General features: G+C 52.2%; 1 protein-coding gene across 2 annotated transcripts in view; it reads left to right on the plus strand.

The window, feature by feature from the left end:
• CALN1 (calneuron 1) overlaps positions 1 to 13,940 on the plus strand; it is a 147,748-nt gene that overhangs the window by 69,793 nt on the left and 64,015 nt on the right. For both annotated transcript variants that reach the window (XM_053995674.1, XM_053995675.1), the window contains one exon: positions 11,252 to 11,395. In XM_053995674.1, coding sequence (XP_053851649.1) covers positions 11,252 to 11,395 — 144 coding nt within the window. The remainder of the gene's footprint in view (positions 1 to 11,251; positions 11,396 to 13,940) is intronic.

Consider the following 13,940-nt stretch of genomic DNA (forward strand, 5'->3'; position numbering starts at 1 on the left):
CACCCTGATTTCTTTGGTTGGAAATCGGGCTGGGCCTCGTTTTTTGTACTGTTGGGGACAGCAAATACAGAACAGCCCCTGTCCCACGTGCCAGGACCTGCCTGGAGATCAAATCCAGGGGAGTTCCATTCCCCTCCTTGATGCAGTCCCAGCATCACTTCTGGTGTTATGGATGGACCTTCAGCCAGAGCGAATGAGCACTCCCAATGCAGCTCCAGGGTGAAATTCAGGTTTTTGGAGGGGTTTGCAATGAGTTTGCTGCTCTCTGCACAGGGCAATACTTGGGAGTTGCTGACAAAACTGCTGGAGCCGTGTCAGTTTTCCAGAGGGGCTGAAGTGTTGCTGTGGGACTTCTTGGGGCTCCCTGTCCCTTAAGGGAAATGCTCCAGTGATGCTTTGGGAAAAGCTTTCCCAAATTGCTTTAGACTTTACCAAGCTGATTGGAATTCTTCTATGGAAACCTTTTCCACCCCCAAAATGCAATTTTGATTCCATTCCCTGTTGACAATGGCCCTTTCAGCCAGAAATAATGAAAGGGCTTTGTTTTGGGAATGCTGTGGTATTTCCTTTGGAATTGATGATTTCAGTGTTTAAAATATTACATAATGGGGCTGTGAAATACCGTGACTCCAGTGGGGTGAAGCCTTTTCTGGAAACCAATCTCAGCAGGAATGATGGATGAGCTTTGGTTCTGTTCCACTGCAAAGCCACAGCAAGGAAAGCAAACCAAACCAAGGAGTGGACTAGTTCCCAATTTTCCTCACCTTTCTTTTGGCCAAAATATTTCGAGCCTTTTGCTCCATTGTGACCTCATCCCAACTGCCAGAATGCTGAAGAAGAGGCAGCCAGGCTGCCCAAATGCTCCTTTTCCTTTTCCTTTTCCTTTTCCTTTTCCTTTTCCTTTTCCTTTTCCTTTTCCTTTTCCTTTTCCTTTTCCTTTTCCTTTTCCTTTTCCTTTTCCTTGTTTTTATTGTTTCTTTTTGTTTTCATTTGCCTTTTTGCCTTTTCTCCCTTTCATATTTTCTTTTTCCTTTCTTTTTGGTTTTTTCCCCTTTCTTTTATATATTTTCCTTTTCTTTATCCTTTTTCTTTTTTCTTTTTTCTTTTTCTTTTCTTTTTTCCTTTTCCTTTCTTTTTCTTTTTCTTTTTCTTTTTCTTTTTCTTTTTCTTTTTCTTTTTCTTTTTCTTTTTCTTTTTCTTTTTCTTTTTCTTTTTCTTTTTCTTTTTTCTCCTTTTCCTTTCCTTTTCCTTTTTTGTTTTAATTTTCCTTTTCTTTTTTTTCCTTTCATTTTTTCTTTTAATTTTTAAAGTTATTTTTTTCTTTTTACCTTTTTCTCTTTTTTTTTTTCTTTTTCTGTTTCCCCCTTTTCCCTCTTTTTATTTCTCATTTTCTTCTTCTTTCTCTTCTTTTTCCAAGTTTTCCCCACCTTTCTTTTGGCCAGAATATTTGGAATTAACCCTTTTTGCTTCATCCCAGCTGCCAAGAGGCTGAGGAAGAGGCAGCCAGGCTGCCCAAAACCCAATGTGGAATTGTGATTTCTGTCTCCAGCTCTGGGTAGTTCCCAGCCCATCCCTCTGCTACAGCCGGGATTGCTCCCACATCCATCTGCCCCTGGTGCTGTCTGCTCTCTCCCTGATGGCAATCCTGAGTTTGTTTGGGATTTCCAGGGGCATTGAGGAGCCTGGGGGCTCCAGGTGCTGAGGACTGAGGTCACAGCCCCTCACCTGCTGGGCTGTTCCTGTTCCTCAGGGATTGGGGATGTACAAAGATCCCTTGGAAGGTCAAAGTGCTGGGTGGAGTTTGGAGATTGCAGAGATTGGCAGCCCCAAAATGAGAAGGTGCCCAGTTTAGGGAAAGGGAAAACAATGGGGAAAACTGCCCCCGAAGCAAGGGCAAAAATCTGAGTTTAATTCTGCATTCAACTTTGAGGTTCTGTGCACAAAGAACAGAGTTTGTGTCTGAGGCTTGAACCAGGAGGGGAATTCTGGCATGGCTGAGTCCTTCCCAGGAATTTTCCTTTCCAAACAGAGCTGGTGCTGCCTCTTTCCTCCTATGGAGCCAGGATTGTGGCTCCTTTCCTGAGCTCCCAGCAGTGAGGACACAGAGACAGACAGGATGTGTCAGGTGGGATTTGCTTGCTGGGCTCCTGATCACCAGCTGTGCTCTCAGGGAAGCATTTCTGTGTTAGAATCACTCAGGACTTTTGGAGAAAGCTTTTTCGAGGATAGAAAAGATTCTGGGACTTGGGGAGCAGAAAATGCACAGGAATAGGGAATTTTGGGTGAAAAGCATGAAATCAGAGGCACGCTGTGGTCTTTCCCAGGGGTGGTTGCTCATCTTGGATGGGGATATTGGAGAAACCAGGAGTGGGAATTAATCCAAGGGATGCAGAGGGTGGCTGCCCCTGGTCCCTGGCAGTGCCCAAGGCCAGGCTGGACATTGAGGCTTGGAGCAGCCTGGGACAGTGGGAGGTGTCTCTGCCATAGCAGGGGTGGCACTGGATGGGCTTTGAGGTCCCTTCCAACCCCACCCAACCCATTCTGGGATTCTGTGAAATCTGCTGAGAGGAAAGGGATGAGAAGGATGCTGGAGGTGCTGCTCCCATCCCACCTGGAGGATTTGGGGGAGTACAAAGGAATGTGAGCTCGACTGCTAAGTCCTGAGCAGACTCAGCAGGGTCCAAGGTCCTCTGGTCCTGAGTAAAACCAGACTATGGCCTTATTAACCTGGGCTTAATGGGAAGTTAATTAAAGGCAGAGAGGTTAGGAGAGCAATGGAACTCCAGGAAAACCTGCTGCAGGCACTGCCTGTCCTTCTGAAGGGTGAGTTTGGGATGGGGAGGAGGATCCCAACCCATCACCTTTGTCAGAGTCAAGTCTCAGGGTTTGCTGGTAACAAATGATCCCTATGGGCTGTTCCAAAGATGTGATTCCAAATGGTGCAGGAATACTGGGCAGGAAATTTCCACCTGACAGTGCTCAAAGTCCAGCTGAGGCTCTGGGAGGTCCAGGGAAGGAGCCGCACATGAAGGGAGAGCTTCTGCTTCCTCCTGGACACAGACTGAGTGCTTTGGGTTGGAGACCTACGGAGCTCATTCCAGCAGAAAATTGGGGTAGGATGCAAATTCCATCCATCAAGCAGAGGAAACAATCCCATGTGGCTGCTGGGAGAGCAGGGATGTGAGGAACTGAGGGATGTGAGGGATGTGAGGAATTGAGGGATTGAGGGATTGAGGGATGTGAGGAATTGAGGGATTGGGGGATGTGAAGAATTGAGGGATGTGAGGGATTGAGGGATTGGGGGATGTGAGGGATGTGAGGAATTGAGGGATGAGCGGGATGTGAGGGATGAGCGGGATGTGAGGGATGAGCGGGATGTGAGGGATGAGCGGGATGTGCAGGATGTGAGGGATGAGCGGGATGTGAGGGATGAGCAGGATGTGCGGGATGTGAGGGATGTGAGGGATGAGCGGGATGTGAGGGATGAGCGGGATGTGCAGGATGTGAGGGATGAGCGGGATGTGAGGGATGAGCAGGATGTGCGGGATGTGAGGGATGTGAGGGATGAGCGGGATGTGAGGGATGTGAGGGATGAGCGGGATGAGCGGGATGTGCAGGATGTGAGGGATGAGCGGGATGTGAGGGATGAGCGGGATGAGCGGGATGTGAGGGATGTGCGGGATGTGAGGGATGAGCGGGATGAGCGGGATGTGCAGGATGTGAGGGATGAGCGGGATGTGAGGGATGAGCGGGATGTGCAGGATGTGAGGGATGTGCGGGATGTGAGGGATGAGCGGGATGAGCGGGATGTGAGGGATGTGCGGGATGTGAGGAATGAGCAGGATGTGAGGGATGAGCGGGATGAGCGGGATGTGAAGGATGTGAGGGATGAGCGGGATGTGAGGGATGAGCGGGATGAGCGGGATGTGAGGGATGTGAGGGATGAGCGGGATGTGAGGGATGTGAGGGATGAGCGGGATGTGAGGGATGAGCGGGATGTGCGGGATGAGCTGGAGCGGGCGAGGCTCGGGAGGGGAGCACTCCGCTCCGTGCTGCTCTGCAGAAGGAGGAGGGAGGAGAAGGCTGTTTGCTGATAGAGAGAGCTGTGAAAGGGAGATGGAGCTTTCTTTGGAAAACACTGGAGATTTATTCCCTTCTCATTCAGCCTTTTAGCAGCGGGTTCTGCAGTTGTAAACAAAAGTCGTAGCATGAATCCGGAATTTATCTGCCTTGTAGTGCTAATCTCCTTTCAGTGCGGGGTGTTGTTTGGGTTTTTTCTTCTTCTTCTTTCTTCTTCTTCTTTCTTCTTTTCCTTTCTTCTTTTTCTTCTTCTTCTCCTTCTTCTACTTCTTCCTTCTTTATTTCTTATTTTCCTTTCTTCTTATTTTTTTTCTTCTCCTCCCTTCTTCTTTTTTCTTTTCCTTTCTTCTTTTTCTTCTTCTTCTTTCTTCTTCTTCCTTTTCCTTCTTTTTCTTCCTTATTTTTCCCCTTTTCCTTTCCTTTATTTTCTCTTTTTCCTTTTTTCTCTTCTCTTCTCTTCTCTTCTCTTCTCTTCTCTTCTCTTCTCTTCTCTTCTCTTCTCTTCTCTTCTCTTTTTCTAAAACTTTATTTTTCTTTTTCTGTCTCATTTTCTTCTTCTTTTTCTTTTTCCATCCATGCTGGGTAACACATTTTTCCCTTGTCTTGCCCATCCTGGGTTATGGAACTTGCAGGAAGCCCCACAGAATTCCTGGCTCTGGGCACCCACCTCGGGACCAGCCCCACCCTGGGGAGCAGAGCTGGGGAGGACCCTGAGCCCTCCCAGGGCAGATGAGCTCTTGGGCTGTTCCCAGGGCATTTCCATGGTCAATAATCCAGGGCAGGGAAGCTCAGGAGGAGCCTGTGCCAGTGCTGTGGGATTCCCTGGATTTGTCTGGGTGTTTGGAGCCCCTCTCCTTTCTCGCAGAGGTTTTGTGTTGGACAAGTCAAGGAAGGGTCTCTGGTGGCACCTCAGCCAGTGTCCCTCAGGGTCACACAGTTTGTGCCAGGGGACCAAAACCCCCTCTGGAATGGGCATGAGGTGCTGTCCCCACACCCATCTCTGCAGGGGGACAGGGATTTGCAGTAGATGTGGCACAAAAAGCTGATTTTTATCCAGGGAGCAGAACTGGGCCATTGGCTTGGGCAGAGCCCCCGTCCTGGTGCTGCTGTTCAGAATTCCAGGCTGGGTGCCCAGAAAACCCTCGGGAGTCTCCTGGTGGAGATCCATGGAGCCAGGGAGGCAGCAGGAGGGGAGGGCAGGGATCTGAGAAAGGTTTCAAGCAGTGACTGACAGATGACAAAGCTCAGAACATGAGCCCTCATGTAGGAATTCACATGGACTCACCTGCAAGAACAGGAAATATTCTGTAAGAATTAACATGGAATCATCTGTAGGAATTAACATTATATCAACTGTAAGAACATGAAATAATCTGTAGGAATTACCCTGGAACCATCTGTAGGAATTACCCTGGAATTCCTGTGTGTTTATGCCAACTGCTGCAGCATGCACTGAAATATTTGATAAAGGATATCAAGACTGAAATATTTGGAATAAAAATGTTCTCAGCAGGCTGGAAGAGGTCCCTGGAGGCTGAGGCTGTAGCTGCTTGACGTGACTGAGTCACCAAAGCTGCCCAGAACAGACAGAGCCCCATTTCCCAATGCTGCAGCCACTCCTCACCCCTGGAACTTCCTCCTCATTGAGGGTAAATTCCCCCACACCAGGTGTTCCTCGCCTGAAATGGCTTTTCCCTGTCCCTGGAATGTCCCCTCCCTCTTCCTGTCCCCTCACAGGTGGAAATCAAAGCTCTTCCCTGGCAGGGTGGGCAGGCCCTGGCACAGGGTGCCCAGAGCAGCTGTGGCTGCCCCTGGATCCCTGGCAGTGCCCAAGGCCAGGCTGGACAGGGCTTGGAGCAGCCTGGGACAGTGAGAGGTGTCCCTGCCATGGCAGGGGTGGCACTGGATAGAATTTAAGGTCCCTCCAAGCCAAACCATTCCAGGATTCCATGAGCTGCGTCCTGCCTTCCTCTCCATCACCCTGCTCACGTCCTTCATTCCAAGCTCATCCCTCAGGCCCAGCCTGGCCCTTTCCCAGGCGCTGGGAGAGAGAATGTGATTGTTCCTCCTGATGATTCCCCAGGCACTGACAACTTGGTTCTTCCTCCTGATTTACGGGTGGGCTCAGAGCACGGCCCTCCCTCCCTCTGGCGCTGAGGGTGAGCCCTGCTGGTGTCCTGCAGGGATTTCCACGGCAGAGAGATTGATACATATGATAGTACATAACGAGTGGAAGCTGCTGGTTTGCCAAATCCTTCCGACACCTGCAGGATCACAGCGCTGCTGCCCCCGCCCCCCCCCGGCCTGCCCTCAAGGGTTTCCAATCCTTGGAAAGCTTCCCTTTGAGGCTGGATCCGGGAGCAGCAGCCCTTGTTCTGTCCTGCATTTCCACGGGAATGGGGGCTCCCAAAGGTTACCTGGAAATGTTCAATGTGCTTGGGAGCGGAAGCACCAAAAACGTCTTTTCCACAAATCATTTTTTTTTCCTGGGGAAGGGAGAGATAAATAAAAATCTGCCAAAAGCTGTGACAAACAACCCCCCTTGGGGACAGAGCAGCCCCAGCCCTGAGTTCTGAGAGCTTTCCCAGCTGTGCCAGGTGAGGAGCACTGGATCCTTCGTGCCTCTGCCATCCCTGTGTCTCTCCCAGCCGCTGGAGCAGCAGAGCCCTGTCAGTCCTGCTGGTTATTCCCCATGTCAGCAGCCTGGTCCTGCCTGGTTTGGGGGATGCTGACAGAGGAGCCAGAGGCTGCAGCAATGCGGGGGCACACGGCCCCAGGGCACGGTGAGAGCCCCATCCGGGGCTGCTGAGCTGCTTTGCTGAGATCCCAAAAACCAAGGGAAATATTTTGACACTTCCCATTGGAATACGTTGGGGGGGGGGCGTTGCCATTAGATAAAAACGGGATTATTTTGACACTTCGTTGCAATTTGCGGCAGGAAAAAAAAAAAAAAAAAAAAAAAAAAACAAAAAAAAACCAAAAAAACCAAGAGTGAGAATAGCAGATGGAGGGCTGAAAATTTCCAATTTTTTAGCCGTAGTAGTGCCAAGCCTCACTCCCCGGTTCACTCAAGGACGAGCTGTTTGCAGCTTTCAGATCGTTCCCATTAGTACACTTTGGGGGCCCAAAGGTGCCATTAAGGACTGTGACGAGTGGGGAGATTTGGGGCGGTGTTATCTTGGCTCTTATCTCCCTAATGTCAGCGCCCCTGCGGGCCTGGCGGGCTGGCTGCGGGGTAATTACACTCTTAGGGTGGGATCTACACCCCAAGCCACAGCCAGGGCATGTGATGGAATTAATTCTCCAGGGAATCGTTATTCCTCCTCCTCCAGGAGACACAACAAAATGACGATGGTTGCGCAGGGAAATCACTGGAAATAAACCCGACCAGGGGGACGAGATGAGCGGGAAGGTCGGGCAGGGGCAGGGAGAGCGCTGGGGAGGGACGGGCTGCAGCAGGGTTAGCGGGAGGGGAGGATGAGGATGGATTGGGCTGGGTGTCAGGGCTGGCTCTGGCAGCGCTATTCGTGCCCTTCAGAAAGGTAATGAACCTCCTTTTCCTGGTTCTCTCCTTCTCCCGGAGGAGGGGGATTGATTGGACATGTGCTCGGTAATCGGGAAGCTGTAAAGTGCACCTGTTCAACGGGAGCAGAGAGAGGGAATGAATTAAAAGCAAACACATCTCCCCCCCTTTCCCCTCCACAGCTATGGAATGCTCAAGTAACTCCGGGAAGGGAGTGCTGTGCTCTGGGCTCCTGGGGAGCAGGAATCTTCACACCAGGGAGGAACGTCAGGATCAACTTTCCTGGGAAACCTTTTAGAGCCAGCTCTGCTCCTGCTGCCCAGCCCCTTCTGCCCCCAAACCCTGACTGATTTGTTCCTTTCTCCTTGCTGGACTTTCACCCTTCCAGTTCTTCCCAGCCTTGGATCATTTGGGTAGTTAATTCACGTTGTGGCCGCTGCCTCTTTGAGGTAATTAACGAAGGTGTTAATCAGGATGATTGGGTGGCCAGGGCTGGCTGGGGCTCGGAGCAGCATGGGAGAGTGGAACAAGATGAGCCGTGCTCCCTCCCAACCCCAGTCACTGCAGGACTCTGTGATTCCATGGGGCAGGATGAGCTTCCTGGTCTCTGATTTTTCCTGGGATCTCTTCCTTTTCCCCTTTTATCCTCTAATACAGTTATGTGTCAGCTGCCCACACCTGGGAGTAAATGAAGACACTGCTTAGGGAAAAAGGAATAAATACTGGGATTTCTGACCCCCCAGGGAGGGGAAATCCACGTGCTTGGTTTTCCCTGCTGCCACCCAGGCTGGGCAGGGGGAGAGGGCAGCTCATGGGGCAGCAGCACCTCAACACCCTCCCCGCTGTGATCCTTAAAGACAGAACAGGGCTCTGCTTTTGTGGATCAGGGCAAAGCATCCCTGTGGAGATGCTGGAATAGGAAAGATCCCAAAGGTTTTCCCAAGCCCCAGCACTGTCTGTGGAGAGATTGACTCCATGGACCACATCCCCTCGCAGCTCTGAGCCGGGAGCATCTGTTGCCATGGTGACTTGGTGGGGAAAGTCATCTGGGGAAAGGGATGCTGTATTTTTAGCTTTGGGTAATGAAATGTAACAGCTGGAGAGGAAGGTGAGGGGCAGCCAGGGGCCACAGGGCCCTGGAGTGGGGTTTGGGAGCAGGGCTGGGCTGGGGGAGGGTGCTCAGGAAGGGCAGGACCTGCAGGAGCCTGGGAATAACCCCTGGGAAGAGAAGGGCATGAGGAGGAGCTGTTCCATGGCGAGATAAGGAGGAGGCTCTGCCTGAGGTCACACTGCTCCCTGTACAGTGTGTTCAGCCTATAAATAGCTCATATCTACCTCTGCACAAGTGGTATTTATAGAGTGGGGAGGGGAAAGGCTCCGTTTGGTGACGGGAGTGGATCTGGGGAGCATGTGCCAAGCTTAGTCTAAAGTTCAGGTCTTTGAGAGGAACAGAAAACCCCAAATGAGGAGGGAGGGGGTTTTGCTCTGCTCAAGGCTCAAAGGTTGAGTGCTGTTAATGCAGCTTTTGGGATGGGCCCTCAGCTGGAGCTGCTGTGTGGATATTCCACAGCACAGCCTGGACAGGTGTCATTTATCCCCGGCATTTACCCCTGGCATTTGGATCAGTCTCACTCACATGTAAGCTTTTCCAGATGCATGTTTTACTTCCTAAATTCCTCTTCCAGCTCCCTGCAATGAATCTCATTCTTCTGCCTTCAGCTGTCACAAGTTTGTTTTCCTATTAATTGATCTGGGTGTAATATTTACTGCACTGAGCTCTCAGGACCACACATGAAAGGAGATTTCTCTGCAGCTGGCAGAGTCTGATGGGATTCAGGGATTCATTCCTACTCCAAAGGCTCCTGGAATTATGAGCTGAAGCTTTGAGCAGCTTCCCCACCTTTCCCTCCCAGCAGGGCGGGCTGGCAGGGAGATGGGAAATGGGAACAGGATCCTGCCCTGGAAATAGGAACAGGATCCTGCCCTGGAAATGGGAACAGGATCCTGCCATGGAAGTGGGAGCAGTCTGGTGGGGGCAGGGGAGGGGCTGAACCTGGATGAGGTGGTTTAGAAGCAGATTTTGAATGGTAAAGCTTTAAATAAAGCTTAGCAAAGACCACCAGAACCATTCCTTGGTGGGCTCTGATGCTCCTGCCTTTCTCCCAGGCACATCCAAAGGTTTCCTGTGGCTCCTCTGCAGGGTCTGGCAGCCCCTGACTCCTGGGGACAGGAGGTGGGGGGACTCTGGCAGCCCATGGAGGACTGGGAATATTTCCCTTAAAGCCTGAACTATTCCAGCAGGCCAAACATTTTCCATCCTCCAATTCCTGATGGAGAATGGAGACATTTTTTTATTAGTTTGGGGTTCTTTTCCCAAAAAAACCTGCTGAGTTTTCCCTCCTGATTCTCCAGTGAAATGCTTTAAATGAAGGTGAAACTCCTCTGAGCAGTTGCAGGGGGCCCTGGGTGTTCCCTACATCCCCATTCCCAGAGGGAGATGATGGAGCATCCCCTGATTCCCTCTCCAAGCACGGGGCAAAGACTGCTTCACCAAAACTGAGCACCTTTTTCCCTCCTCACCTCCAGCCTTTCCAGTGAAACAGGCTCCCAGCTGCTGGAAAGTTAAAATTTCTCTGGCATTTGCAACAGGCAGACCTGGGGAGCTTGGGGCTGGGAGCTGAGAGGTCTGTGAGCAGAGACATTGAGGTGGTGGATTATGGAATCATGGAATATCCTGAGTGGAAGGGATCATCAATCCAGCCCCTGACCCTGCACAGACACCCCAACAATCCCAGCCTGGGCATCCCCAGAGCTCCTGGAGCTCTGGCAGCCTCGGGGCCGTGCCCATTCCCTGGGGAGCCTGGGCAGTGCCCAGCACCCGCTGGAGGAAGAGCCCTTCCCTAAAATCCAACCTGACCCTGCCCTGGTCCAGCTCCAGCTGTTCCTGTCCCTGTCCCACAGAGCAGAGATCAGAGCTGCCCCTCAGTGTCTCCCCTCACACAAGTGGAGAGGAGCTGCCATGGGCTGGAGCAGTTTGAAGTTAAAAAGCAAACCAAAGTCAGATATCAGGAGCTGAGCCAGGCTAAGGACGATTGATGGAAGTGGTTCCTTATGTTCCATCAGTATTTTTATTGATCTGATGCTGTTTAGTGCTTTAAAAATGTTATAAATTAGAGAAAAGCTGTGAGAAGGATCTAGAGAAGGAAATCACACAGGGTGACAGCAAGAGGACGAGAGGAAACAGCTTCAGGTCGTGCCAGCAGAGGTTCAGGTTGGATATTGGGAATTATTTCTTCACTGAAAGGGTGGCACAGGGTGGAGTTCCCGGAGGGGTTAACAGCCCTGGGGATGTGGCAGCTGGGGACATGGCTCAGTGGTGGCCTTGGCAATGCTGGGTTAAGTGGCTGGACTCAGTCTTTGAGGGCTTTTCCAGTTCTGTGTCTCTGACCCCAGGATATCCTGTGTTCACTGGAACTGTGGGACTGCACGGACGTTTATGGGTGTGCATTAACATATCCTGATCATCCTGCCCAGGGTGATCAAATATTCACAACAAACACTGAGAAAGGCAACAGCTGCTGCTTCTGTGCTCACCATCCACGGAGCCCCCCACCATAACAGCTCCTTCTTTCTCCCTTCCTTCGGCAGAGATCCGGGAGGCTTTCCGAGTGCTGGACCGGGACGGGAATGGCTTCATCTCCAAGCAGGAGCTGGGCATGGCCATGCGCTCCCTGGGCTACATGCCCAGTGAGGTGGAGCTGGCCATCATCATGCAGCGCCTGGACATGGATGGTGAGTGCTCACCGGGGTCTGCTCTCTCCTGGGGGATTCTCGGGGCTTTCCCAGTGCTTGGCACCCTTGGATCCCCATCCAGCAATTCCTGCTCACCAAGGGAAGGATGGAGGGGAGCTGGGGAGCTTTGCTTTCCCCACACAAAAGGAAAGGGCAAGGTGAGATGTGAACCTGCTGTGGGTAATCCTGGGGATCAGGCAGTCCATGGAAGGGGGATGGGTCATCCCTTGTGGGACACAGCTGGGTGAGCACAGAGCAGCTCTCGCAAAGTTCACAAATCCCAACAATCCCATCCCGGGCATCCCTGGAGCTCCTGGAGCTCTGGCAGCCTCGGGGCCATGCCCATTCCCTGGGGAGCCTGGGCAGTGCCCAGCACCCTCTGGGGGAAGGGCCCAGCTCCAGCCATTCCCTGGGTCCTGTCCCTGTCCCACCGAGCAGAGATCAGAGCTGTCCCTCAGGGGGAACTGAGTCTCCCCTCACAGAGTGGTGAGGGGCTGTCCCAGCCTGGAGTGGGACATTCCACAGGTGAAAAACAAACCAAAGTCAGATGTCAGAAGCTAAGCCAGGCTGAAGGTGATGGAAGCAATTCCTTTGATGCCAACACCATCATGAAATATCCTGAGTTAGAAGGGACCCCCAGGATCATCCATCCCAGCTCCTGGACCGGCCCAGACACCCCAAAAATCCCACCCTGCACAGATAATCTTTGTCAGGCTCTTCGAACCTTTCCCTCTGCATTCCTGGGCAGCCCTTGGCCGATGACATTCCCGGGAGAGGAGCAGGATTCCCACCCAGTCCCAGCTGCTCCCCCGAGGCCGGAGCTGCTGTGCTGGGAGCTGCTCTAACGAGGTGCTGATTGCTCTGCGAGGAGAAGTTTTGAGGGGTGGAATCATCCCGAGCCAAGTCCTGCTGGGAGAGCTCATCAAACAATTACTGAGGGAATAAAAGCAACAGAACCCCCATTAGCGTGGAGAGGGAAATGCAGGATCAGGATGCTGGAGCCAGGGAGGAATTTCAGCTGCTGCAGAGCTGAGCACAACGAGCAATTCCTTCAAAATGCCCTTGGCAGGGCAGAGGGGAGCCCTCCCTGCTGCAGGAGCTGGGGTGCAGAGGCAGCCGTGTCCCGGCGCTGTGGCAGGGTGGAAACCCTGGAATCCTGCCAGAGCAGGGCTGGGGCGATCGCAGTCCTTGGGGACACTGGGGAGCAGCGCCCGGGGAGATGTGGCAGTGACACTCCCCTGCTCCGCTGGGCACTCCCGATGGCCCTGGGAGGCACAGGACAATTGTCACCAGGGCTGTCACCCTGCTGAGGGTGTCCCGCAGAGAAGGGGCTGCGAAGCCTGGCAGGGACAGGAGATCCGCTATGGGAATGAGCTCATTCCCTAAGGAAAAGGGGGGAAAAGGAACCAGCACTTTTCAAAGTGTTCTATCCAAAAGTTGTTGTTTGCCCCTTGCCCTGCTGTGCTGCCCTTTCCCGGCAGAGAGGGACTCGGGCTTAGGTTTGGCAAAGCCAGGCTTAGTGTGCTGCCAACTCCTGGGGTCTCTTCCCGAAATTCTGAGCTTTTTTGGAAAAAGAGTGCTGGGACTTGGCTCCCAGTTCTGATTCATCTCCAGTCCTTCCCTGGCTCTGGCAGACTTTGGCACTGTTCTGTGCAGACTGGTGCTGTGGACGGACCCGAGGTGGAGAGGGGAGTTAAACCTGGAATGATGGAAGTGGTAAATTCCTGCTGAGGCTTTCCAGGGAGCTCGGTGTGCTTTCTGCAGGGATGGCAGCTGATCCTCCAGCTCCAAACTGGTTGTACTGGTGCAGTGTTGCAGCAGGGCTTTGGGGGCTGTGCCAGGGAAAGGTCAAGTGGGCCACGGATTTAAAAAAATCAGGGAATGGGAAATTCCTGAGGCACTGAGCAAAGAGGGGAATGTTCTGTGAAATATTTACCTTGCCTGCAAATTGAATTAGTGCTGTACAGCTTGAATTTATATTATTATGGCTACTTTTTCTCCAATGGATCCTTCACTTTTTCCTGGGATTTAACTTGAACTGTGGAGTGAGAACCAGCAGCAGCCTCCTCCTTCCTCTCCCTCTGGGAAAGGGCAGCATTCAGGAGCAGGGTAGGAATGCTGGCTGTGCCCAGTGCTCCCAGGAACAGCCTGACCACCTTCCCATATACTCCTGGAGAGGGCTGCTGAGGTTTTCCAGGTTCTTGCTTGGCATTAGATGAGTTGGAAGCTCGGGTGGATGAAAGGTCACACTCTTGGAGGAGTCTCCAGTGGTCAGGAGAGCTGGGGGGAGGTGAAATCCTCTGGACACCTCTGCCCCGTGCTGTGAGTTATGATGTGCTGGCAAGTGGAGCAGCCAGACATCCATTCCTTCCTTCCCATCAAAACTGCTGCCAGGGCCTGCAAATGAGGTAAGAAAATTGGCAGGGCTTGGGATTTAAGCTGGGCCAGCCTGGGCAGCCCCAACATCCAGTTTTCATCAGCAGATTCCAGCGTGGCAGAGGGGCTGCGTCTGCCACAGCCGACTTCACTGAGAGCCAGCAAAAAC

The sequence above is a fragment of the Vidua macroura genome, chromosome 20 (assembly GCF_024509145.1).
Source record: "Vidua macroura isolate BioBank_ID:100142 chromosome 20, ASM2450914v1, whole genome shotgun sequence".
Classification (NCBI taxonomy): Eukaryota; Metazoa; Chordata; class Aves; order Passeriformes; family Viduidae; genus Vidua; species Vidua macroura.